This window comes from Lissotriton helveticus, chromosome 3_1 (assembly GCF_964261635.1).
Source record: "Lissotriton helveticus chromosome 3_1, aLisHel1.1, whole genome shotgun sequence".
Taxonomy (NCBI): Eukaryota; Metazoa; Chordata; class Amphibia; order Caudata; family Salamandridae; genus Lissotriton; species Lissotriton helveticus.
Window position 1 is genome coordinate 455,679,716 of NC_136061.1, and position 27,157 is coordinate 455,706,872.

The window sequence follows — 27,157 nt, forward strand, 5'->3', positions numbered from 1 at the left end:
GCGCTGTAGAAGGGTGACCTCCGACGAAGCGGGACCCGCGCAGCGGGTACCGCGAGCGGTGGAGAAAGGGAGGCAAGGATAGTTCAGCAAACACGCAGCACAGCGAGCCCAGCGTCTGGTCAGCAGCAAAGAAACAGTGCGATTTTTAATGTGTAGACTCTTTTAAATGATAATGTATGAGCTGTGGTTTAAAGACCAAAAGGTCTAAATCAACTTTATTTTTTAATTGAACTGAGCCTCAGACAATCATTATCCCTGACCAGCATGATCTCTTTCTTCCACCGGTCAAAATGCTGATCCTTGTGAAACACCATGCATTATTTTTCTCATCTTACCATAAGAAAATGCGTATTTCCTAGGTTCTATTTGTCAGAAATTACTTGAACCATCTGAAGACTGTGCCCTCAATGCCAAATTCCTGGTGTTTCTCGAGCACCATGAAATGGTCAAAGGGTAAAGTACTGCTGTCAAATCGAGTGAAAGAGGAGCACTGGCACTATTGTCCATCCATGGACTTTGAAAGATTGTCTAGCTCGGATGTTGGAACTTTCTCGTGCTTCTACAAGGGTGAAATCTCACCAGATAGTTGTGCAAGAGGACATTGTCCTATAAGTAGGATCTAAGTTGCCAAATGAGGTTCTAGAACTTTCACAGGGGCAATACGGTTACAGTTGGTCAAGTAGCACAGGCTAGCACTCTCTTTCGTGAAGGGTGTTGATGAAGCTTGTTTGAACTGTTGTAACACTACACCAGATATCGGAACATCTTTTAAGTTCGTGATCAGCTGAGGCACAATTAAATGGCCCAAGCTGCGAAGTACCCTCAATAAACATTGGGAACATCCTGATACCCACAGTGCAAGGGCACGGCTGACGTCCATCTTTCATGAGCCAGAATTGCGATTTTTGCAGGAACGTGTTCAACTAGGTACAGCTCAATGTGCTTTTACCTAAATTGCTTACGTTTTTTTAATGGCAAACCTGGTGCCCTGTCTAATTAAAGAGTATGTGAATTACAGTACAATTGATCGTGCTTTTCTTCCAAGGGCTTGTGCCCTAAGCCATAAGGTTTAATTGATTTTCTTTTGTAGGCTCTGTTGTCTTAAAAGTTGATGGTTGCATTTTCTTAAGTATTTTAATGGAAATGCCCAATTAGGTGTTATCTATTGTGCTTGAAAACACATTGATTGTTATATTGGTCAAGATTGAAACATGATACAATCTTTAATATTATTTTATGCGGAAGGAAGGAAGTTCATATCTCTGATATTTTATTAAGAAACAAGTGTAAATTATTCAATTGTAAGATTAATTTGGCAAGTAAGATTGGTCAAATCGTACTAGGATGTAAACAAACACCCGTGTTTGGATAAGGACGCCAGCAACAGATGCTGTAATTTCAATATGAATTCCTCCATATGCCTGATTCACATGAAATGAAGGTTCTAGTGAGCAACTGATACTAATAAGATTACTTCACTGCAACAGATACTGTTCTTCCTAAAAATTCGACATGGCGCACAAGACCAGCAATCAAGGACTGCTGAACAACACAGGTAAATTACGCCTCCGCACCACAAATCCAAAAGGGAAACAGCATTTATATCTCATAGCATACCCATCCATTCTAAAGGTGTAAATTAGAAACCAAGGACGAGTTACAATGGGGATGTACTTTAGCCCTACTACAGTTTCCTATTTATGTATCCAATCTTTCTCAAATATTGTCCGCCCCTACAAAACTTTCACCAAGTTTTGTCCCCAAGAATAGCCTGTTTGAAATAAAATGGCAAATTTAATCATTTTAGTCTTAAAAAACAAGATAATGGTCATTGGTGGAAATCATAGGAAGATAACAAGGAATAAATGTGGTGTACATGTGCTTGAATTTTTCAAAGGTGAACAGTATGAAACGACTTAAAGATAGCTATTGAAGAAATATCATGGTATACCAAAGCAAGTACTATCGCTGCACTAAGGCCTCAATTACTGATGTTTTCGTAATTCTATTGGGGGCCATAAACAGCAGTTAAAATTCCATGGATATTATGAGATCCACAAGAAGGTTGCTAATCAGTTTCTGCTGAATGTATTCAGTGGTGGCTTCTCCGCAATAGCGGAGGAGCATCGCCCCACTGCTTTGCTCAGAGCCAGCAAATGTAAAATAAAAGAATGTTCTTGCATCGTTTTGTTTTGCATTTGCTGGCTCTTAGCCAACAGTGTTGGGAGGGGCGGTGCAGAGGCATGGGAGGGGTTTGGAGAGAGCAGGTACAGACTCCCAATCTGTTCTAGAGCGCTAATTATGGGCACTCAGGCCAATACTGAAGCTGGTCCCATGTATGAAAGCAGCTTCAGGATTGGCTGCAGTGCTTTCTGAGAGCCTGTGCCTGAAGAAGAGGAGCAGAGGAGCGCGCAGCGGCAAGCTAAAGGTACGTTTTAAAAATTATTATTATTTTCTATTTTGCCCCCTCAATTCGCGACCCCCATGTCCCCTCGACCCCCACCCGCCCGGCCACCCCGCTGGTGACTCTTTAAATGGGCAGTTACACATTGTTTTTCACAACAAGGTAATTTTAACTTTCTGTGATATGTGCTGTTTTGTAAAACATGTTTGACAGCTCTATCGCTCTCTGGTAACATTTTTGCTGTGCATTTGTGAGACCTGCCAACTATCGTGCTTCGTATATTGTTATTTTAAAGGACTTTGATGAGGAAGGTGGACAACGTGCTAATTGCTCAATGTTTTTTCCAATAACCTCTATCACTCCAAGATCAGTAGTGTACAGTAGTGTCACAGGGAAGAACCCCCCTTCTACTTCTTGAAAGGACCTCTAACCATGAAGGTTTCTGGTGGGTAGTTTAGAGAACAAATATTGGTGAAGAAAAAGGACAAGAGACCAGTAAACATTTGTTGTAAATAAGGTTAGTTCATTCCATGTAGTTTCTTTATGTAGATTTATTCCATGTTAAAATATTATGCAGAGCCCTACCAGGAGCAGCCTCCCTGCTGCTCAGACCTTCCTGCAACTGACACTCTCTCTCATCCAACAATCCATAACCAGCTCTCACACCAACATTCCACTCCACAGACACACAGGCTGAGCAGCAGGTATAACACATCTCCCTTTCTTAATATCAATAAAAATAATCAGCAAAAGAATCACAATAAAATAGATGCATGTATAAGATGGCAATAATAATTACATGCAAGAGAGGGGCAACATGCAATACATGTAGATGGCAAAATACATGAATACAAAATAGCAAAAAGATAAATATTTGTAAGGGCTAATTTCTGAAAAGGAGCCAAATCTTTAGGTCTTTTCTAAAACTATTGAGATTTCCACTAGCCGTGATGGACACTGGTAGCGTATTCCACAACTGGCCGGCCTTGATCTGGAAGGTCCTACCACCTGTCCCAACTTTCCTATATTTTTGTACACAGACCAGACTGGCCATACCTGAGTGTAGGTTCCTCAGAGGCCAATTGTAACTGAATTTCCTTCATAGCAGCACTGGGAAAGTTCCCTTTAGTGCTTTATAGACTATGCACCCTGATTTGAAGACAATCCTCTCTTTCACTGGTAGCCAGTAGAGGTCTCTCAGTGTAGCTGTGAGGAGTCATATCTCGATGTATTCATTGCCAGTTGCGCTGCAATTGTCTGGACCCTATACAGTCTCTTGATCATGTATTCTGAGGCTCCCAGGAGAAGGGCAATACATTGGTCAAGTCTGCTCAGAATCTTGTCTTGCACTAGTAATCGCCTTGCTGGCTGAGGTAGCAAAGGTACTATCGTCCTCAGGTTCCTTAGAATGCCAAAGCATGCAGACGCTGTTTTATTAACATGAGTCTCCAGTAATAGTTTCTCATCCACATATACCCCGAGATCACGCACTAGTTGTGAAGTTTCAAGGTTTCCTGTGTTTGACTAAGTCCAGATGTTAGCTGGAGTAAACAGGGAGGTTTAGAAGGTGAACAGCATACAAATTATGTAATTCCTTCATTGAATTTGAAACAGTTCTTTTTAAACCATGTAGACGTTTCATGAAGAGAAGAGTGGCGTACTGCTATGGAATTATGGCTTTACTTGTTAAGGTACAGAATTAGCTGTGTGTCGTTGTCATAATTCATGAAGGAAATCCCATTAAATCTGATCAGAGTCAGGAAGGGTGTCAAGGTACAGAATTAGCTGCATGTTGTCAGCATAATTCAAGAAAGAAATCCCATAAGATCTGATCAGAGTCAGTAATGGTATAAATTTATATTAAAAAGAATAGGGCTCAGGGCAAAGCCCTGAGATACTCCCTGTTCTATTTTTTAACTCTGAATGAAACGGGGAGACTGATAGTGACAGATATCTCTCCAATATGTAAGGACTCAATTCAGTTGAAAAAGGATCCTTCTACTCCTATCACTTCAAGTCTGTGTACCAGTAATTGTTGGTTGACATTGTCAAATGCAGCTGGCAGATCTAGTAATAGCAGAACTGCTGTTTGACTCCTGGCAATCACGCGATCTAAAATTATCCATGATCAGGATCAATGCAGATTCCATCCCATGTGCTGGTCTAAAACCATTCTGTTCAATCTCCAAGATTTAACTTTGTTTCCAGATAATTCACTGGTAATTTGCTGACATACTTCTCCATGATTTTACCGAATAGGGAAGTAGCGATATAGGACGATAGTTACTAGGATCATTTATATCCACATTTGGCTTCTTTAGTAGCGGGGTGAACAAAGCTTTTTTTAATGCCTCTGGTACCCTACCTGTTTTCCATGATTTATTACATACTTTTAAAAGGAATTAAAGTAATTATTTACCTCCTTCTTTCCACACATGTGGGGGCAGTGGGTCCAAAATGGGTCAAGAAGAGATGGTTAAATCCAGAGCCTCAAAGTCCTCTTCTTTCATCAATTCTATAATATCTAGTTGTGTATTACTGGCTTCCGTATGGTCATCTCTACCATTCTTTCTTCTAGAGCTTGCTCCTTGACCAATGGGTCATTGTTTATCTCTTCAAGGATTAGATACATTTTATTTTTAAAATAGCATGTAGTGCTGTCACATAATCCTGAGAGGGCTTCATCGATTGTTTCAAGCACTCTGGCTTTTCTAAGCCATTTACCACACTAGGGGCCAGATGTAGGTTGCCCAATACCGGTCGGTAACGGCCGAAGTTACCGAATTTCGGCCGTTACCGACCGGTATTGGGCTTTCCAGATGTAGGTGGCATTTTTTGTACGATTCTGTATTTTACCGAATCGGTACTTTAAGGATTCGGTAAAATACTGAATTCTTAACATACCGATTCCAGGATGTAGGGAGCACTTAAGTTAATGCATTCCTCACTTAAGTTAATGCATTCCTCAGTCAAGGATTCCTTATTTACCACCAACTAGAAGTTGGTGGTAAATAATGAAAACCTTTAAAAAAAACATTTTTTTTGCTTTTACAACTATGCCATGTTGCAGACATACATGCCCTTAGGGCATGTATGTCTGCATAGGTAATTTTCCTGTAACAACTACCGAATCGGCAAGTTTCGGTAATTACCGAATCGGTATTTACCGATTCGGTAATTTCCACCCATAGGAATGAATGTCAATTACCGAATCGGTAAATACCGATTCGGTAAAAGGGGGAAACATTGAAGGGTGGCAGGGTGTCACCTTCTTACGGCATGTATGTCTGCAACATGTGCACCCATACACAATTGAGGGGTGCAATAGGGTGTCAAAGTGACACCCTGCCACCCTTCAATGTTTCCCCCTTTTACCGAATCGGTATTTACTGATTCGGTAATTGACATTCATTCCTATGGGCCTCCAGGCACATAGGAATGAATGGCAATTACCGAATCGGTAAATACCGATTCGGTAATTACCAAAACTTACCGATTCGGTAATAGTTACAGAAAAATTACCTACATCCCATTTACCCGTTCTTAAATACCGAATCGGTATGATTCGGTATTTAAGAGAAGGTAAACTGGGATTACCTACAACTGGCCCTAGATATTTTCTTGGATTGATTTGTTGCAAAGATTATTTTGGTGTAGTCATTTTCTTTAGTGTTCCTAATTTCGTTTTAACAGTATTTTAGAGCCTTTGTTAATGGTATATTTTCATTGTCTAAGTAGGACCTTTTTCCATTGCCTTTCTAACATTCTACATTTACTTTTACTCACTTAAAGGGTTTCCGTAAACCAAGGTTCAGACGGTTTCCTCCACTTACATACGTTTTTTTCAGGTATTATCTTATCTAGGCGTTCCTTAATTGCAGCCTGTAAATATGCATAGTTCTTATCCACTGTTATATCTTGATGTAAGCAGGGTAAGTTGTCAAATATCTTTCCATCTTTCAACTTTCTTATCTTGTACCAGGTTCTGCCTCTAACTAACTTTTTCGTATTTAACTTTTCACCTAGTGCAATAGTTTTTGCTATTTCAAAGGCCACTAACATTATCCAACCTGTTTAAAACGAGCAGGTCTTTCACTGTAATCAGGTCAGCATGCGCCAATACCACAGCAAGGGTGTGCCCCCCCTTGATGAGTTTGACCTGTTAAACAGTATTTGTAATCCTAAGCTTTCCCATGTATTTATTTAACCTTTATTATATTATGGTTGCAATAACTATTTTTATTTTATCGTGATGCACGATTTGCAAAATTAGTACGCACATTTGCAAAGTTTTGCTGAGTGTCATTTCAAAATAAAGGAATATAAAGGAGACAGGTTCTGAAATTACAGATGAGCTGTCAGGATTTCTATGGCTATCAATGAAAGAATAAGGCCATGGATGCTCAGACAAAGGACAGGTAGGAGATAAAAACATTCAGAGCAATTGAAACAGCCTAACATCAACGTCAGTGGGAACTGTCATGAACCCAGACTGAGTGGACTAGTTGAGGTCAACAGCCCCTTTTATGTTTATGTTACGGAGGGCTGATAACTCTGACAAAGGTCCCCTGCGTTGTGAAGAAAATAAGCAATGTCAGTGATCAATTCACTAATCACAATGCTGCTGAAATTCAGTCTTAGAAAGGCAACCACAAAGGAGAAGTTGTAATCATCTAAATAGGGGGTATTTGAGAAAACTTCCACTGATATGCATGACTGTGTACATCTACTGGCCGGTTGGCAACTGACACTAATTTTATTCCTTAAGTTAGACTTGAAGAAAAAATGCAAGTATGTTGTAGAATGAGATATTGTATTGATTCATTCTGTGATGGAAAGGAATTAGTATGTCAACTGGTTTTAAGTTATTATACAAAATAATTTTAATTGGCACTGACAATGTACCTGTAAGTCCCTAGTATATGGTAGGGCGTGTAGGTCTAGAGGTCCACTAGATTTAATGTACTAAGTGCGCACTACTATGGGGCTTGCGGTCATTTTAAAAGCCAGCCCTGCGTTGCAGGCGGCTTTTAAACTTAAAGTTATGCAACTTCGTCTTTGGAATTAAAGGTACTTCCAATGTCTCCAACTACCTTGATTTTACAAATTAGTCACCCGTAAGGTCACCCCTAGGTGTCTCAGGGGTAGGTTGCCTTGTAACTATAAGTATGTACATTATAAAAGAAGTTTAAAACTGCCAATTTCGTTTTCCCCCATTGTAGCTCAATGGCTGCAAAGGCTAACATGGGAATACTTTATTAAAGAATACCTATGAAAGAAAGGAGCTAAAAATATACTTCAAAGAATAAATATGCTAGTTAGAACAAATGCAACAACTTGCCACAGTAAGATTTAGTAGAAAGAAGTTATGGAACTTCTTTTTCTGCAAGCCAAAGTTCAGTCTACCAGCAGCCCTGTTCTGATTGGTCGGGATCTGCCAGGCTGATGTGTGAAGTGGCCTAACTAGAGACAAAGGATTTCAAATGAGAGGATAACTGCAAGCTGTACAGCAAAAGGCATGCCGGGGGTGGAGTAGCCAAACTGTTCTTCAAGGAGGGATTACAGTTTACGGCAGCACAAGCTCATCCCATACATCTTGCACCGCCAGCCAGGCAGGAGCCCCTATAAAACAATTAACTGAGGGTCTGGAAAGGGAGTGTTAGGGAAACTTAGCCACACCAATGGGATGGCTTAGCCAAATCTTGACCTCCAGGAGAAAGTTTCTCCACTTTGGATCTTGGAAGAATAGTGCTTTCTTGTACAAGAATAAGCCACACTTTGGAGGGAGTTGTCTTACCTGACGGTGGCACTCTGAAGCCCATTTGTCAGGGTTGCCCCTCTGCTTTTTGCCCAGGAACACTGGATTAAAATGGAAGAGGCACCTAGCAACTAAAATCCCTGCCTTGAAATTACAAGAAGCAGGACTGCACTGCTGGACCCTTAGACTGCACAAGAGAGGACTGCACTTACAAGGACTGCATCTGTGGCACACTTTGGTCTTCAGCCCAAAAAGGGTTTTGCCTATCTTAAAGGATAAGGAGTGACTCCATGATCATCAACATGTAAACAATTGTAGGAAGGGATACCTGCAACATCTATTTATTTATTGAAAGTTTTCTATAACGCGAACAAGAACCTTGGGTATCAGAGCGCTTAACATAGCATGAAATAGGTTAAAACACGTCTTATATAATATAACGAGATGACACTAAAGAAATTAGTTATGTGTACTTCCACAAAGGGTCGATGAAGGAAAATAATGTAAGATAAAAATAAATAAAGGTACGGTACATGTTTAAACACGAATATACAATGTTCTGAGGTAGGTTAGGGACTACTTATATTATATAAGCTGTACGAGGTCTTTCCGTATATGATAGTTTTTTGTGACTTTCCCGTAGTCCTCTATCTTCTCCAGTCCCAGGGTTAGTAGCATTGTAGGAGGTGTGGTCCCAGAACCCAAGAGGCAAACTTGAGCATTTGGAACCTACGGCTGGTTCTTTGGACCACTTTCTTTCATTAAGAAACACTTCTGGAAGTAAGTGTGAAAAACTCTTGATTTGTCCCAGTCCAGCATGACCTTTTTTAAGCCTTTGAGCTCCATTTGCTTCTAAGTGCTGGTTTTACTTTTAATCTTTAAAATGTATATCTCTGGTTCCCTACATTGGAATTTTGTCTGTTTTCGTGTAATTGTACTCATAAAAATATTACCTATTTTTATAAATTGGTGTTGAGCACAGTAATTATTTATTCAGACCTTGACTGGACCTTATATTGTGATTGTGGCCTTATTTCTAGTGGGAGGTACCTAACTACCTACTAATAAACCACCTAACGACACCATAAATGGATGGTTTTCCACTTACCCAAGAAGCTCATCCCATGCAACAGAAAATGGGTAAGATGGAAGCTTATTTAGAGAATTTACTATTTTTATAAGTCTTAACATACTGATACATGTCTGTTGACACTGGCATAGTAGGATCCTTCTTTGCAAAATCAGTTATGGCAATGAGCACAAACATTTTACTCTCACTTCAGTGAGAGAAAAGGGTGGTTCCTCTTTTAGGACTTTGGGCTGTTGTCCCCCACATTTGTGCCCCCAGGCTCTATTTGTAGCCCCCCACAGCCCCTTTCCATTGTACCCAACAGTGTAGCACTATAGCTGTTTAGATGTAAAAGTGTGGAGCAGAATATTACCTAATAGCCTTTTTAAGGGCGCTGAAATATCACCAGCATCGTGCACTCACCTCAAAGAAGTGAAAAGCTCATTTAGAATGAGGGATCTATCATAAATTATACTAAAAGTTTGCTAAATTGCGCTACAGAAAATTGTTTCTTATTTGTGCAGTTTACAAGCAACTTTATTGGAATCATATTTTCTTCACCCCTTGAAATACATTTCATGTATGTTTCCTCCAAGTCCTCCACCATTTCTCAGCATTTCAACAGGGTATCTCTGTGTTTTTTCATTTAACTGTGACAGGAACACACTTGCACTTGCAGGATCGGTGTAGAGTTAATTATTGTGATACGAGGCTGTGCAAGACAGGGCTGACCAACGTTTGCGATCTATAGAACTGAAGAGGATTGGTTGGATGGCTAGAGATGGCTACTGATGTTGCAGGAGATCTGAAGCAACTAGTGTGACAGGATGAGTCTGGCTTAGTGTCCAACATCATAAAGTTAGGAACTTTATATTATTAGGAAACACGTGTAAGTAATGTAACTGTAAGACTAATTTGGCAAGTAAGATTGGTCAAATCATGCTAGGATAGACTAGTGTGATACTATGAGTCTAGCTTAGTGTCTAACATCATAAAGTTAGGAACTACCCACGCTTTCCACTTACAGTGAAGGTGTCAGGTAAATTTGCAACAACCGTCCCTCATTAAGCCAACGCTGAAAGCAACCACTAGTCACAAAACAGAAAACAGGAAAACAATGTCTGAAATATTTTATTCAGTGCTGAGGAAACATCTCGCAGATTCATGGAGGCATACATTTTAATAAAGCTCTTGGACACGTCTAAAGGAGCCAACCCTGGCATTAGCTGCACCCCACTCAGTGAACCTCCTGTATTCAGCAGGTCTCAGGTAGTACTGTCGTCCTCTGTAGTTGGGCTCTTCAAAGAATATCCAGTGACCCTCAAGCACATTGCAGGAGTGGATGTCATTGTAGTTGAACTCTTCGAAGACATTTGGGCAATCCTCCGTGAACTCCATCATCTGACCTCGAAAATCTTCTCTTTCATAGACTCGAATTCGGAATAAACCACGGTACTGGCAAAAAGGGAAGACAATAAGGGGAATGTAAATGTGTGTTTTGTTATATGGAATGTAATTTTATGTCACAAAAACTGTTATAAGTCACAATTTACCTGAGAATAAAATCATGTGGATCACTGTATAAAAGCTGACAGTGAATGCACGTTAACTTTAGTGAGTCTGTAAAATGAAGTGTTCTGTTCGAACATCCGAGTGATTCAGTCCCTCTTGGCATTATCAACCATTTTACCAATAGGCCCTTCATCGAACAAAGTTACCATTAGGCCTGGGTGAAATTGCAATTACATTGCCATAAGAGGAAATATTTTGAGAATTTGGCATTAACCTTGCTCAGCAAAATTCCTAAAATCACCCCATTACACTTTGTTGAGTTATTTTGTCCTATTCTTGGCAGAAATATAGTACTGTAGTGCAGGAACAGCATGACCAATCAGAAAGCGAGCGCCCATTGTTCGAGGCACTTCTGTTTTTGGTGCTATTTTTTTTTAAGCACGAAATGTGCATTTGTGTCCAAAATGAGACACAAGAACACATTTCACACTAACATATAGCTCTAAATGGAAGATTTGTATTTCACATAATTATGTAAAATTTTGCCACATTTTCTTGTAATTTCACGTAACTACCCAAAAGCAAATTATGCGAATTTCGCACACCAGAAATGACATTCCATGTATGGACTTCTAAAGTTTTGACAGTGCACACCTATGTTGAACATTACAATGTTGAACATATGAACATGTTTTCTGCAGAATTTAAGCTCATGGCTCCTATATGCTCTTGCTGTGCAGTTTTGGCTATGAATTAGCCAAATAAAGATCCGTGCCCAGCCTATTAATGAGAAAACTAGATATTGCCTAAATCGATTTTAGATTTTCACTGCCTACTGCATGGTCTACAGGTAAATGAGAAGAAGGTGCATGTGGAACGCCGCCTAACTTCAATCACACAAATTCTGAGATAAACTCCAAAATAGAGATTAATTAGATACGCATATCAATAACGATCAATCGCCTTGCCCCTCTTAAGCTAGTGCATTAGTACCTCTACTCCTAACATCCTCCCTGATGCTCAAAGAAGTTAGGTGCTGCAAGTGCCTTTGAAAGAATCTGGAATAAATGTGGTGAAAGGACAGATTAGGACACATGAGACGTAGAATGCTGGGAATATTGAGGAGGTAGCCCGCAGGGAAATGGAAGACACAGAAAAGTCCCAGAAGATTGACATGTCCTGGAGTCAGGTGTGCAGCCCAAGCCAATATAAGACATGCACACTTCCAGGTCAATAAGGACAGCAAGGTATTTAGAGCCACCCTGTACAGAACGACCTTGTGTGGCAACATAAGTGGTTGTGGCTACTCACATCTCATTATAGTTTGTACCTGAATTGTTCCGTTCCTTCAATTTGTTGTATTTTTTCCCTGTTTGGCTCCCTGGATTTCCTTGTTCGTTGATGTCCTGTTACCTGCCTTATTTAATCTATTGGGCATTTCCTGTTCCCATGCTTCCTCCTTCCAGGTCCTGTAGTGGCTTTCCAGCTTTAGTTTGGTTCCTGAGCAGCACTTGCATTACTATTGGGGAATATTTACAGCATTCCATCTATTCACACCTAGCGAGTCCTGATTTATTTGGCCTCAAGTTTCCTTTGTATTGTGGAATACCTTTATTAATTTATGTTCTCTCGTCTCTAGGTGGAGATCAGACCAACTATATAGTTGGGACTTTAGACGCTGTGCCTTGTTGATCCAGTTCAGAGTTTCTGAATACTAGCCTGCAGTATGCATCTCTCTTTCACCTCCATTTCTCCTCAGTGTGTGTCTTCTGAACCATCCTTGACCTATTCCAATGTTGTGAGTAGACCTATAGGGGTAGAGGGAAGGATTTACCTCAACACCCACACGTTCTCATCACTGTGGTTGTGACAGTGTGTCTGCTATTTCTAAGCAGACTTATGAAGCGGCTGTTAACAACTGCACATATATAATTGAAAATAAAAAGCCTCCACATACTTCTATTCCTCCAGAATACAGTCAGCTGGTAATTGTTCAAGTATACTGAAGAACTATGCAGTTCTTTATGCTGGTATTTTGAGGACGATGCTCAAAATATCTGGCAATCATTAAGACACTTGTCCTTTCCGTGACCCAATTCATCAAGTTTACATCTTCAATTGATCCTGCTCCTGCCTTAACTGTCTCCAAAGCCCTTTGCATTTAGGCACAGTCGTTAATGATCTTTACGATACTTCTTTTGTCTGTGCTGTGCGTTAGACTGGGCCTCATCTTTCCTTAGCGAACGTACTCAAGCATCTCATATGCCTTCTCTTTGTTTATCCCCACAGCCGTTTCATGTGGGTTGTACTCAGGGCTCCTCATTAGGTCCTACTCTTTTTAATCTGTATCTAACCAACTTGGCTTTAATAAACAGGTCTTTCCTCTTTTGTCTGATGCCACAGAGAAATGACACTTAAGATTATTGCCTCCTTCAATGACTTTGACTTTTGGTGACTGCAGCATCAGTACCACACCTGTCTTTCTGCTAAGGCCACCTGGATGCAGGCAAGCTCACTTAATGTCAATAAAACAAAAGTGGAGCCCTGATATTTGGAGGACCACCTACATTATGGTCCCCAAACTGCTGGTCTTCTGAACTTGGACTCACTTATACTCCTGTTACATCTGCCATAAGTTTGATGATTGTCCTTTATATCAATGTGTACTTAGCTGAACAAATAAACAAAGTAACAAGCAAAGATCACCAGTGACTGAGATTAATTTAAGAAATCCTTTCATCACTTTGTGATTTGTTGTAGTAGATGCCCTAAGTGCAAACGGTGAGTTCAGAAATGTTCATTGTGCCATAGGACTCAAGCTGTACCTCACTGACAAGGCCTAAATGGGCCATAAAGGATCTGAGGATGATTGTGTTCCCATTACAAGGGTACATGTCAGTTTACTGATTGTGCTGTTTTGGAATCGGACCAAGGCTGGTCTGCATATGGCTTGTCACTAAACAAAGTAACATAGTGAGTGGAAAATGATGGAATAGAATGCAACCCCAAGAAATCACCAGTGACTAAGATTAATTCAAGCAATCCTTCCACCACTTTGTTTTTTGCAATTCAACAAAGTGTCATCCTTCTGCTTTTACTATGTTAAGGTGCTCAGGAAGTTCATTCCACTGCTCCGATGAACTGCAGAAAATTGATTATCAAAGCCATAATTTTCTCCCCTATAGATTATTCATGATTCTTAGGCCTTCCTGACCATCTCATTCATAAACTAAAACATGACAAACATGGTAGTAAGCTTTCTATAAGGGTTCATTTTCTTGATCATTCATTTTCCATCATCTCATTGACCTACACTGGATTCCATATTCCAGGTTCTTGAGGTCTGACTCTTTCGAGGTTCTCTTTCTTCCGAAGATTCATCGTAGGCACGTAGCTGGCAGATAATTTTCTGGCATGCAGTTAGACATTTTAGAACTCTTCAAGTTTTCTTATATTCTGAACGTTAGAATTTATTACTTCAATATGGCCTTAAAATCTAGCTGTCCCAAAAGCACTAATCCCAGTGGAACCTATAATTTCCTCCCAGTGCTAGGGCAGCCTTTCTTGGGTGTCAGTGCACTTTATAAATATTTCTTACTCATCAGCCTTGTATTATGACCCTTGCATCTCAAGCACTCCAGAAAAAAGCATTCTTCTTATTTTTGCCAAATGTATATGCCCAATCATTGACTTTGGCAAGGAAGTGTAAGGTAAAGGGTAGACGAAGATTAATAGGAAGGTGCATGTTAGACACGCGATATCTGCAGAACAGAACTCAGTTTTCCAAGTATTTGTTAAAAGAACACACGCTGTCTGCATGTAAAGTCATCTGACAGTATGTCAGTTTTTATTGCTGTTAGATCTGGGGGTCTCTAGTTGGCAGAGGTAGATACCACTGTTCAAATAGGGACCCTTGCTTCTAGGCAGGGCAAGGGGGATACACTCTTTAGATAAACGCTGCTCACCCCCTTGGCACCTTGGCACGAGCAGACAGGCTTATCAAAGGCAATGTGTAAAGTATTTTTACCAACACTCACAGTAACACAGTGAAAACATCACAAATGGACTCCACACCAGTTTAGAAAAATAAAGTATCTTTATCTAAACTACACAAGACCAAAACAACAAACATCCAACATACACAGTTCAAGAATATGATTTTCAAAGAGTTCTAGGGTTTGCTTCAAAATAATCCACTGTTGCGTCACGATTAGCCCAAATTACCTGTAGATGCGACAAAAGTTCCAAGTGGACGCTGCAGCGTTGAAAAACAAGCGATAAGTCAGTCCTGAGACCCTGGGGAGGGGATGCGACAGCCCGCTGCACGCAGTAGGCGTGTTGAGACGAATCCAGTCTGTATGGGGAGGGATGCTAAACCTTGTATGGATTCTGGTGCGCAAGTTCGGTAGGAAGCGCCTCGCACAGGCACGTTGCGACGATCTTCGGGGCGGCGACGATTTCAGGTGCGGCGGCAATGCACAGCATCAAACTTCTTCTGTCATGACCCCTCGATGCGATGGCTCTGCGACGATGTTCGCAGCGACCTGATGCGGTCCGCAAGATAGCGGTGCGGCGATCTCACCCAGGGATGACAGGCGCTGCGTCGATCTCGATCTTCACTGTGGCGGGAATTTCCTCACAATGTCGAGGATGCGCTCCGCAAGCGAGCGATGCGTGAACATTGCAGATTGTCTTCTTTTCTCCTTGTCCAGCTTCCCAAACAGCAGGCACAACTTCAAGAGGCCCCACGATTGGATCAAGCACTCTAGGAAGGGCAGAACTCATGCAGGAGAGCTCATGGGTGAAGCTGGGGGTGAAGTCCTTTTGTTCCTGGGACTTCTTAACAGTAGGCCAGCTCTCCTCAGGCCCTTGGAGATCTCTTCAAGCAAGGGGACACAGCACACAGCAAAGTCCTTCCCCTCTCCTTGGTAGCAAATCAACTGCAGGTCAGTCCACAAGCACACAGCAGGACAGTACTTCTTCTTCTGTCTTCCAGCTTTCTCCTTGGCAGAGGTTCCTTCTTGATTCCAGGATGGTCTAATTTTCTGTAGTCTGGGTAGCCCTTTTTATACCAGTCGTTCCCTTGTTCTCTGGAGGCAGAGAGGCCTTGGCTTAGTCAGAACTAGTTCTGGTCAGTCCTGGAGCACTTTGTTTTCCTGACTTTTTCTTTCCTTTCAGAGAGAGGAGCAGGGTCGTCAGCCACCCAGCATGAGGTGGAGCCAACATTGTGGAAGGCAGGCACAGCCCTATTCAGGCCCAGGTGCTCTCTCCTCCCACCATTCAAGATGCAGACGCAGCTATTCAGCCTAGGGCTGACTCGGCCAGCTTCATGGGGGGTCCCCAGCCCCTTTCACTCACAAACCAGTCAATTGACAAACAGGCCAAGGCACAGAGAAAGGTTAGACAAGAGAACAGCCACTTTCTAAAAGTGCTGTTCTCAAACACAGGATTTAAAAAACATCCTTCCTAAAAGATGTGTTATTAAATTCTGAGCTCAGGGATACCAGACTTTAATTTTCTATCTTGCTCCTATGGGAAGATATGCAAGTAAACATTATACACAGCATTTCCCATTATAGCCTATGGGCAAGATAGCCCTCTCAATAGTGAAAAACGAAAATGGTTGTAATTCACTACCAGAGCATGTCACACACACAGTACATGCTCTACCTTTCATATACACTGCACCCTGTCCAGGGGGGTACCTAAGGTCTTCTATAGGGTGTCTAATGTGTACAGAAAGGGAAGGGTTAGGCCTGGCCAGTGTGGATACTGGCCAGGGCAGCATGAAAGTTAGCAACTGCACCCAGGCACCGTGGTGGCAGGCCTGATACACCATTTTAGGGCTACTCATGTGGGAGGCACAATCAGTTCTGCAGGCCCTCTAGTAGCATTTGAATCACCAGCCCTGGCACACTCAGTGCACTTTACTAGGGACTTCTAGGTAATACAAATATGCCAATCATGGATAACCAATCACAATACCAATTTACTCAGGAAGCACTTGCACTTTGACACTGATCAGCAGTGGCAAAGTGCCCAAAGCATCTAAACCAGCAAAAATTAAATCCAGCACAGCATGAAAAATACAGGAGGTAGAGGCAAAAAGTCGGGGGAAACCACGTCAAAGATGCCAGGTCTAACAATTGCCCACTACAGTTCAGTTGAGTGCTCTTCACTTACCCAACAGACAGCATTATCTTGTAACTATTTATTCAGGCTATGGAATTTCAAAGTTTTAGGTCGGCAGATCCTTATTATAAAAGCAGGCAGCAAGACAAGCAGATCATGGTAATATACCATTTCTTAAAATAAACCTGAAAGATTTTTTCCTCTAATATAAATAAAATTTTGACCTGTGATATAATAGTGAAAACATATTTTAAGCTTTTCTTATTTAGTAATAAACAATAGCAAGAGTATAGGATCCTTTCTGAGGTAACACAAATCATTTGCAGATCACAATAAATTTTCTGTGTCCACCTCGTAGTCTATTCTTCTGTCTTATAAAACAACTACAGACCTTTTTTCAATCACATTATAAGCCATTGTGTAATCAGTCTAAAAGCTGATCTGCATTGTTAGAAATTGGGTGTTGGTTGAATGGGAATGAATCCCTACTCAAAAAACAGGTACAATCCTGATCACCAAAAGGTCACTAAATTAATGTGTGCTTAACCCTCTGGTAGCTTTCCACAAAAGCAGTCAGGTTTAACTTAGAGGCAATATGTAAAGCATTTATTCATCACACAAACAGTAATAAGGTGAAAACACAACACAAGAAAAATCGAACACCAATTTAGAAACATAGGGGCCTATTAGGATGGCGGCGGATCGCCCCTGCCAGGCCGGCAGTAGCCACCGCTGGCCCGGTGGGGGCGATCCGCCCGCCATCCATACCAGAGTGACTACCGCCATACTAGTATGGCTGGGGGATCCACGGCAGACAGAAAGACCGTCCGCCGCTTTTACATCGGTGGACTCATTGACCGGGCGGAAAAGGGGCATGATATGGTGGCAGTGTCTGCAAGACACCGCCATCCATATCACGATGCAGGTGGAGAGCTACCTTTTCATGGTGGAAGTATCAAAGATAAAAATGTCCTCCTGGAAGACTGCAAGAATTGCGTTCACAATAGTTTGATTAGTGAAGATGGACCCTCGCTTTGCAGGATGACAGAAATGTTAATGTTGCCAAATTTCAATGCATGACGGATTTGCCATCACTTTTTCTTTACCCTGAAGTTCCTGTTTCCTTGGTTGTGGACATTACCGCTTCAGGGGGAAAATGAAAGGGATAAGGAGATCAACTCTTGATTTGGCTCTGCCACCCCAGGCATTTGGCACCCAGTCCACTGAACTATAAATGATCCCCAGTGTCTGGACAAGAGGAAAATGTCGTCTAATTTACTATATTTTCTGTTGCTACCGCACATTTTCATATTATGTTGAGCATCAGGAATGGTGATGCCCTGTCCAAAAACCAATTTCTCTGAACAGCTTATGTGGTCTGTGTAGGTTATTTAAAAAACGGTGATGGGTTAAAACCATGATCTATTGACTTGGTAAGAGTATTCTGCATCATTCAGAAACTCTGTCCATCACCACCCCCCTTTTCCAAAATCGGTTTTATCCACATTATGTGTGGGAGGGTATACTCAGACGTGAGTCCCTTGCTCATTGCACCATCAGGATTCAAGCAAGCCGGGCCGAAGAAGGCTGTGATGCCAGAAACCGGTCCCCGGAAGCTTGTTTCCTTCCCAGTATAAGAATTGGCTTGGAAGTTTGGTTTGCCCTGTTCCCATCATGCACTGGGACAGGAACAGACTAATTTGCATATAGCCAGGTTCTGAGCTGGGATGGTGCAGTGAGCTAAAAAACGGTGATGGATTAAAACCATGATCTATTGACTTGGTAAGAGTATTCTGCATCATTCAGAAACTCTGTTCATCACCACCCCCCTTTTCCAAAATCGGTTTTATCCACACTATGTGTGGGAGGGTATACTCAGACATGAGTCCCTTGCTCATTGCACCATCAGGATTCAAGCAAGCCGGGCCGAAGAAGACTGTGATGCCAGAAACCGGTCACCGGAAGCTTGTTTCCTTCCCAGTATAAGAATTGGCTTGGTAGTTTGGTTTGCCCTGTTCCCATCATGCACTGGGACAGGAACAGACTAATTTGCATATAGCCAGGTTCTGAGCTGGGATGGTGCAGTGAGCTAAAAAACGGTGATGGATTAAAACCATGATCTATTGACTTGGTAAGAGTATTCTGCATCATTCAGAAACTCTGCCCATCACCCCCCCCATTTTCCAAAATCGGTTTTATCCACACTATGTGTGGGAGGGTATACTCAGACGTGAGTCCCTTGCTCATTGCACCATCAGGATTCAAGTAAGCCGGGCTGAAGAAGACTGTGATGCCAGAAACCGGTCCCCAGAAGCTTGTTTCCTTCCCAGTATAAGAATTGGCTTGGTAGTTTGGTTTGCCCTGTTCCCATCATGCACTGTGACAGGAACAGACTAATTTGCATATAGCCAGGTTCTGAGCTGGGATGGTGCAGTGAGCTAAAAAACGGTGATGGATTAAAACCATGATCTATTGACTTGGTAAGAGTATTCTGCATCATTCAGAAACTCTGTCCATCACCACCCCCCTTTTCCAAAATCGGTTTTATCCACACTATGTGTGGGAGGGTATACTCAGACGTAAGTCCCTTGCTCATTGCACCATCAGGATTCAAGCAAGCCGGGCCGAAGAAGGCTGTGTTGCAAGAAACCGGTCCCCGGAAGCTTGTTTCCTTCCCAGTATATGAATTGGCTTGGTAGTTTGGTTTGCCCTGTTCCCATCATGCACTGGGACAGGAACAGACTAATTTGCATATAGCCAGGTTCTGAGCTGGGATGGTGCAGTGAGCTAAAAAACGGTGATGGATTAAAACCATGATCTATTGACTTGGTAAGAGTATTCTGCATCATTCAGAAACTCTGTCCATCACCACCCCCCTTTTCCAAAATCGGTTTTATCCACACTATGTGTGGGAGGGTATACTCAGACGTGAGTCCCTTGCTCATTGCACCATCAGGATTCAAGCAAGCCGGGCCGAAGAAGGCTGTGATGCCAGAAACCGGTCCCCGGAAGCTTGTTTCCTTCCGAGTATAATAATTGGCTTGGTAGTTTGGTTTGCCCTGTTCCCATCATGCACTGGGACAGGAACAGACTAATTTGCATATAGCCAGGTTCTGAGCTGGGATGGTGCAGTGAGCTAAAAAACGGTTATGGATTAAAACCATGATCTATTGACTTGGTAAGAGTATTCTGCATCATTCAGAAACTCTGTCCATCACCACCCCCCTTTTCCAAAACCGGTTTTATCCACACTATGTGTGGGAGGGTATACTCAGACGTGAGTATCTTGCTCATTGCACCATCAGGATTCAAGCAAGCCGGGCCGAAGAAGACTGTGATGCTAGAAACCGGTCCCCGGAAGCTTGTTTCCTTCCCAGTATATGAATTGGCTTGGTAGTTTGGTTTGCCCTGTTCCCATCATGCACTGTGACAGGAACAGACTAATTTGCATATAGCCAGGTTCTGAGCTGGGATGGTGCAGTGAGCTAAAAAACGGTGATGGATTAAAACCATGATCTATTGACTTGGTAAGAGTATTCTGCATCATTCAGAAACTCTGTCCATCACCACCCCCCTTTTCCAAAATCGGTTTTATCCACACTATGTGTGGGAGGGTATACTCAGACGTAAGTCCCTTGCTCATTGCACCATCAGGATTCAAGCAAGCCGGGCCGAAGAAGGCTGTGTTGCAAGAAACCGGTCCCCGGAAGCTTGTTTCCTTCCCAGTATATGAATTGGCTTGGTAGTTTGGTTTGCCCTGTTCCCATCATGCACTGGGACAGGAACAGACTAATTTGCATATAGCCAGGTTCTGAGCTGGGATGGTGCAGTGAGCTAAAAAACGGTGATGGATTAAAACCATGATCTATTGACTTGGTAAGAGTATTCTGCATCATTCAGAAACTCTGTCCATCACCACCCCCCTTTTCCAAAATCGGTTTTATCCACACTATGTGTGGGAGGGTATACTCAGACGTGAGTCCCTTGCTCATTGCACCATCAGGATTCAAGCAAGCCGGGCCGAAGAAGGCTGTGATGCCAGAAACCGGTCCCCGGAAGCTTGTTTCCTTCCGAGTATAATAATTGGCTTGGTAGTTTGGTTTGCCCTGTTCCCATCATGCACTGGGACAGGAACAGACTAATTTGCATATAGCCAGGTTCTGAGCTGGGATGGTGCAGTGAGCTAAAAAACGGTTATGGATTAAAACCATGATCTATTGACTTGGTAAGAGTATTCTGCATCATTCAGAAACTCTGTCCATCACCACCCCCCTTTTCCAAAACCGGTTTTATCCACACTATGTGTGGGAGGGTATACTCAGACGTGAGTATCTTGCTCATTGCACCATCAGGATTCAAGCAAGCCGGGCCGAAGAAGACTGTGATGCCAGAAACCGGTCCCCGGAAGCTTGTTTCCTTCCCAGTATATGAATTGGCTTGGTAGTTTGGTTTGCCCTGTTCGCATCATGCACTGTGACAGGAACAGACTAATTTGCATATAGCCAGGTTCTGAGCTGGGATGGTGAAGTGAGCTAAAAAATAGTGATGGATTAAAACCATGATCTATTGACTTGGTAAGAGTATTCTGCATCATTCAGAAACTCTGTCCATCACAACCCCCCTTTTCCAAAATCTGTTTTATCCACACTATGTGTGGGAGGGTATACTCAGACGTGAGTCCCTTGCTCATTGCACCATCAGGATTGAAGCAAGCCGGGCCGAAGAAGGCTGTGATGCCAGAAACCGGTCCCTGGAAGCTTGTTTCCTTCCCAGTATAAGAACTGGCTTGGTAGTTTGGTTTGCCCTGTTCCCATCATGCACTGGGACAGGAACAGACTAATTTGCATATAGCCAGGTTCTGAGCTGGAATGGTGCAGTGAGCTAAAAAACGGTGATGGATTAAAACCATGATCTATTGACTTGGTAAGAGTATTCTGCATCATTCAGAAACTCTGTCCATCACCACCCCCCTTTTCCAAAATCGGTTTTATCCACACTATGTGTGGGAGGGTATACTCAGACGTGAGTCCCTTGCTCATTGCACCATCAGGATTCAAGCTAGCCGGGCAGAAGAAGGCTGTGATGCCAGAAACCCGTCTCCGGAAGCTTGTTTCCTTCCCAGTATAAGAATTGGCTTGGTAGTTTGGTTTGCCATGTTCCCATCATGCACTGGGACAGGAACAGACTAAGTTGCATATAGCCAGGTTCTGAGCTGGGATGGTGCAGTGAGCTAAAAAACGGTGATGGATTAAAACCATGATCTATTGACTTGGTAAGAGTATTCTGCATCATTCAGAAACTCTGTCCATCACCACCCCCTTTTTCCAAAATCGGTTTTATCCACACTATGTGTGGAAGGGTGTACTCAGACGTGAGTCCCTTGCTCATTGCACCATCAGGATTCAAGCAAGCCGGGCCGAAGAAGACTGTGATGCCAGAAACCGATCCCCAGAAGCTTGTTTCCTTCCCAGTATAAGAATTGGCTTGGTAGTTTGGTTTGCCCTGTTCCCATCATGCACTGTGACAGGAACAGACTAATTTGCATATAGCCAGGTTCTGAGCTGGGATGGTGCAGTGAGCTAAAAAACGGTGATGGATTAAAACCATGATCTATTGACTTGGTAAGAGTATTCTGCATCATTCAGAAACTCTGTCCATCACCACCCCCCTTTTCCAAAATCGGTTTTATCCACACTATCTGTGGGAGGGTATACTCAGACGTAAGTCCCTTGCTCATTGCACCATCAGGATTCAAGCAAGCCGGGCCGAAGAAGGCTGTGTTGCAAGAAACCGGTCCCCGGAAGCTTGTTTCCTTCCCAGTATAAGAATTGGCTTGGTAGTTTGGTTTGCCCTGTTCCCATCATGCACTGGGACAGGAACAGACTAATTTGCATATAGCCAGGTTCTGAGCTGGGATGGTGCAGTGAGCTAAAAAACGGTGATGGATTAAAACCATGATCTATTGACTTGGTAAGAGTATTCTGCATCATTCAGAAACTCTGTCCATCACCACCCCCCTTTTCCAAAATCGGTTTTATCCACACTATGTGTGGGAGGGTATACTCAGACGTGAGTCCCTTGCTCATTGCACCATCAGGATTCAAGCTAGCCGGGCAGAAGAAGGCTGTGATGCCAGAAACCCGTCCCCGGAAACTTGTTTCCTTCCCAGTATAAGAATTGGCTTGGTAGTTTGGTTTGCCATGTTCCCATCATGCACTGGGACAGGAACAGACTAAGTTGCATATAGCCAGGTTCTGAGCTGGGATGGTGCAGTGAGCTAAAAAACGGTGATGGATTAAAACCATGATCTATTGACTTGGTAAGAGTATTCTGCATCATTCAGAAACTCTGTCCATCACCACCCCCCTTTTCCAAAATCGGTTTTATCCACACTATGTGTGGAAGGGTGTACTCAGACGTGAGTCCCTTGCTCATTGCACCATCAGGATTCAAGCAAGCCGGGCCGAAGAAGACTGTGATGCCAGAAACCGGTCCCCGGAAGCTTGTTTCCTTCCCAGTATAAGAATTGGCTTGGTAGTTTGGTTTGCCCTGTTCCCATCATGCACTGGGACAGGAACAGACTAATTTGCATATAGCCAGGTTCTGAGCTGGGATGGTGCAGTGAGCTAAAAAACGGTGATGGATTAAAACCATGATCTATTGACTTGGTAAGAGTATTCTGCATCATTCAGAAACTCTGCCCATCACCCCCCCCATTTTCCAAAATCGGTTTTATCCACACTATGTGTGGGAGGGTATACTCAGACGTGAGTCCCTTGCTCATTGCACCATCAGGATTCAAGTAAGCCGGGCCGAAGAAGACTGTGATGCCAGAAACCGATCCCCAGAAGCTTGTTTCCTTCCCAGTATAAGAATTGGCTTGGTAGTTTGGTTTGCCCTGTTCCCATCATGCACTGTGACAGGAACAGACTAATTTGCATATAGCCAGGTTCTGAGCTGGGATGGTGCAGTGAGCTAAAAAACGGTGATGGATTAAAACCATGATCTATTGACTTGGTAAGAGTATTCTGCATCATTCAGAAACTCTGTCCATCACCACCCCCCTTTTCCAAAATCGGTTTTATCCACACTATGTGTGGGAGGGTATACTCAGACGTAAGTCCCTTGCTCATTGCACCATCAGGATTCAAGCAAGCCGGGCCGAAGAAGGCTGTGTTGCAAGAAACCGGTCCCCGGAAGCTTGTTTCCTTCCCAGTATAAGAATTGGCTTGGTAGTTTGGTTTGCCCTGTTCCCATCATGCACTGGGACAGGAACAGACTAATTTGCATATAGCCAGGTTCTGAGCTGGGATGGTGCAGTGAGCTAAAAAACGGTGATGGATTAAAACCATGATCTATTGACTTGGTAAGAGTATTCTGCATCATTCAGAAACTCTGTCCATCACCACCCCCCTTTTCCAAAATCGGTTTTATCCACACTATGTGTGGGAGGGTATACTCAGACGTGAGTCCCTTGCTCATTGCACCATCAGGATTCAAGCAAGCCGGGCCGAAGAAGGCTGTGATGCCAGAAACCGGTCCCCGGAAGCTTGTTTCCTTCCGAGTATAATAATTGGCTTGGTAGTTTGGTTTGCCCTGTTCCCATCATGCACTGGGACAGGAACAGACTAATTTGCATATAGCCAGGTTCTGAGCTGGGATGGTGCAGTGAGCTAAAAAACGGTTATGGATTAAAACCATGATCTATTGACTTGGTAAGAGTATTCTGCATCATTCAGAAACTCTGTCCATCACCACCCCCTTTTCCAAAACCGGTTTTATCCACACTATGTGTGGGAGGGTATACTCAGACGTGAGTCCCTTGCTCATTGCACCATCAGGATTCAAGCAAGCCGGGCCGAAGAAGACTGTGATGCCAGAAACCGGTCCCCGGAAGCTTGTTTCCTTCCCAGTATATGAATTGGCTTGGTAGTTTGGTTTGCCCTGTTCGCATCATGCACTGTGACAGGAACAGACTAATTTGCATATAGCCAGGTTCTGAGCTGGGATGGTGAAGTGAGCTAAAAAATAGTGATGGATTAAAACCATGATCTATTGACTTGGTAAGAGTATTCTGCATCATTCAGAAACTCTGTCCATCACAACCCCCCTTTTCCAAAATCTGTTTTATCCACACTATGTGTGGGAGGGTATACTCAGACGTGAGTCCCTTGCTCATTGCACCATCAGGATTGAAGCAAGCCGGGCCGAAGAAGGCTGTGATGCCAGAAACCGGTCCCTGGAAGCTTGTTTCCTTCCCAGTATAAGAACTGGCTTGGTAGTTTGGTTTGCCCTGTTCCCATCATACACTGGGACAGGAACAGACTAATTTGCATATAGCCAGGTTCTGAGCTGGAATGGTGCAGTGAGCTAAAAAACGGTGATGGATTAAAACCATGATCTATTGACTTGGTAAGAGTATTCTGCATCATTCAGAAACTCTGTCCATCACCACCCCCCTTTTCCAAAATCGGTTTTATCCACACTATGTGTGGGAGGGTATACTCAGACGTGAGTCCCTTGCTCATTGCACCATCAGGATTCAAGCTAGCCGGGCAGAAGAAGGCTGTGATGCCAGAAACCCGTCCCCGGAAGCTTGTTTCCTTCCCAGTATAAGAATTGGCTTTGTAGTTTGGTTTGCCATGTTCCCATCATGCACTGGGACAGGAACAGACTAATTTGCATATAGCCAGGTTCTGAGCTGGGATGGTGCAGTGAGCTAAAAAACGGTGATGGATTAAAACCATGATCTATTGACTTGGTAAGAGTATTCTGCATCATTCAGAAACTCTGTCCATCACCACCCCCCTTTTCCAAAATCGGTTTTATCCACACTATGTGTGGAAGGGTGTACTCAGACGTGAGTCCCTTGCTCATTGCACCATCAGGATTCAAGCAAGCCGGGCCGAAGAAGACTGTGATGCCAGAAACCGGTCCCCGGAAGCTTGTTTCCTTCCCAATATATGAATTGACTTGGTAGTTTGGTTTGCCCTGTTCCCATCATGCGCTGTGACAGGAACAGACTAATTTGCATATAGCCAGGTTCTGAGCTGGGATGGTGAAGTGAACTAAAAAATGGTGATGGATTAAAACCATGATCTATTGACTTGGTAAGAGTATTCTGCATCATTCAGAAACTCTGTCCATCACCACCCCCCTTTTCCAAAATCGGTTTTATCCACACTATGTGTGGGAGGGTATACTCAGACGTGAGTCCCTTGCTCATTGCACCATCAGGATTTAAGCAAGCCGGGCCGAAGAAGGCTGTGATGCCAGAAACCGGTCCCTGGAAGCTTGTTTCCTTCCCAGTATAAGAATTGGCTTGGTAGTTTGGTTTGCCCTGTTCCCATCATGCACTGGGACAGGAACAGACTAATTTGCATATAGCCAGGTTCTGAGCTGGAATGGTGCAGTGAGCTAAAAAACGGTGATGTATTAAAACCATGATCTATTGACTTGGTAAGAGTATTCTGCATCATTCAGAAACTCTGTCCATCACCACCCCCCTTTTCCAAAATCGGTTTTATCCACACTATGTGTGGGAGGGTATACTCAGACGTGAGTCCCTTGCTCATTGCACCATCAGGATTCAAGCAAGCCGGGCCGAAGAAGGCTGTGATGCCAGAAACCGGTCCCCGGAAGCTTGTTTCCTTCCCAGTATAAGAATTGGCTTGGTAGTTTGGTTTGCCCTGTTCCCATCATGCACTGGGACAGGAACAGACTAATTTGCATATAGCCAGGTTCTGAGCTGGGATGGTGCAGTGAGCTAAAAAACGGTGATGGATAAAAAACCATGATCTATTGACTTGGTAAGAGTATTCTGCATCATTCAGAAACTCTGTCCATCACCACCCCCCTTTTCCAATACCGGTTTTATCCACACTATGTGTGGGAGGGTATACTCAGACGTGAGTCCCTTGCTCATTGCACCATCAGGATTCAAGCAAGCCGGGCCGAAGAAGACTGTGATGCCAGAAACCGGTCCCCGGAAGCTTGTTTCCTTCCCAGTATATGAATTGGCTTGGTAGTTTGGTTTGCCCTGTTCCCATCATGCACTGTGACAGGAACAGACTAATTTGCATATAGCCAGGTTCTGAGCTGGGATGGTGAAGTGAGCTAAAAAATGGTGATGGATTAAAACCATGATCTATTGACTTGGTAAGAGTATTCTGCATCATTCAGAAACTCTGTCCATCACCACCCCCCTTTTCCAAAATCGGTTTTATCCACACTATGTGTGGGAGGGTATACTCAGACGTGAGTCCCTTGCTCATTGCACCAT

At 43.1% G+C, this 27,157-nt stretch overlaps 1 protein-coding gene across 1 annotated transcript in view; it reads right to left on the reverse strand.

Moving 5' to 3' along the window:
- Positions 1–10,346: 10,346 nt before the first annotated feature.
- Positions 10,347–27,157, reverse strand: part of LOC144824620 (gamma-crystallin-1-like) — a 32,330-nt gene continuing 15,519 nt past the window's right edge. Inside the window, exon 3 of the mRNA XM_078683674.1 lies at positions 10,347–10,686. Within this exon, the coding sequence (XP_078539800.1) occupies positions 10,411–10,686 (276 nt within the window). The 3' untranslated portion in view covers positions 10,347–10,410. The remainder of the gene's footprint in view (positions 10,687–27,157) is intronic.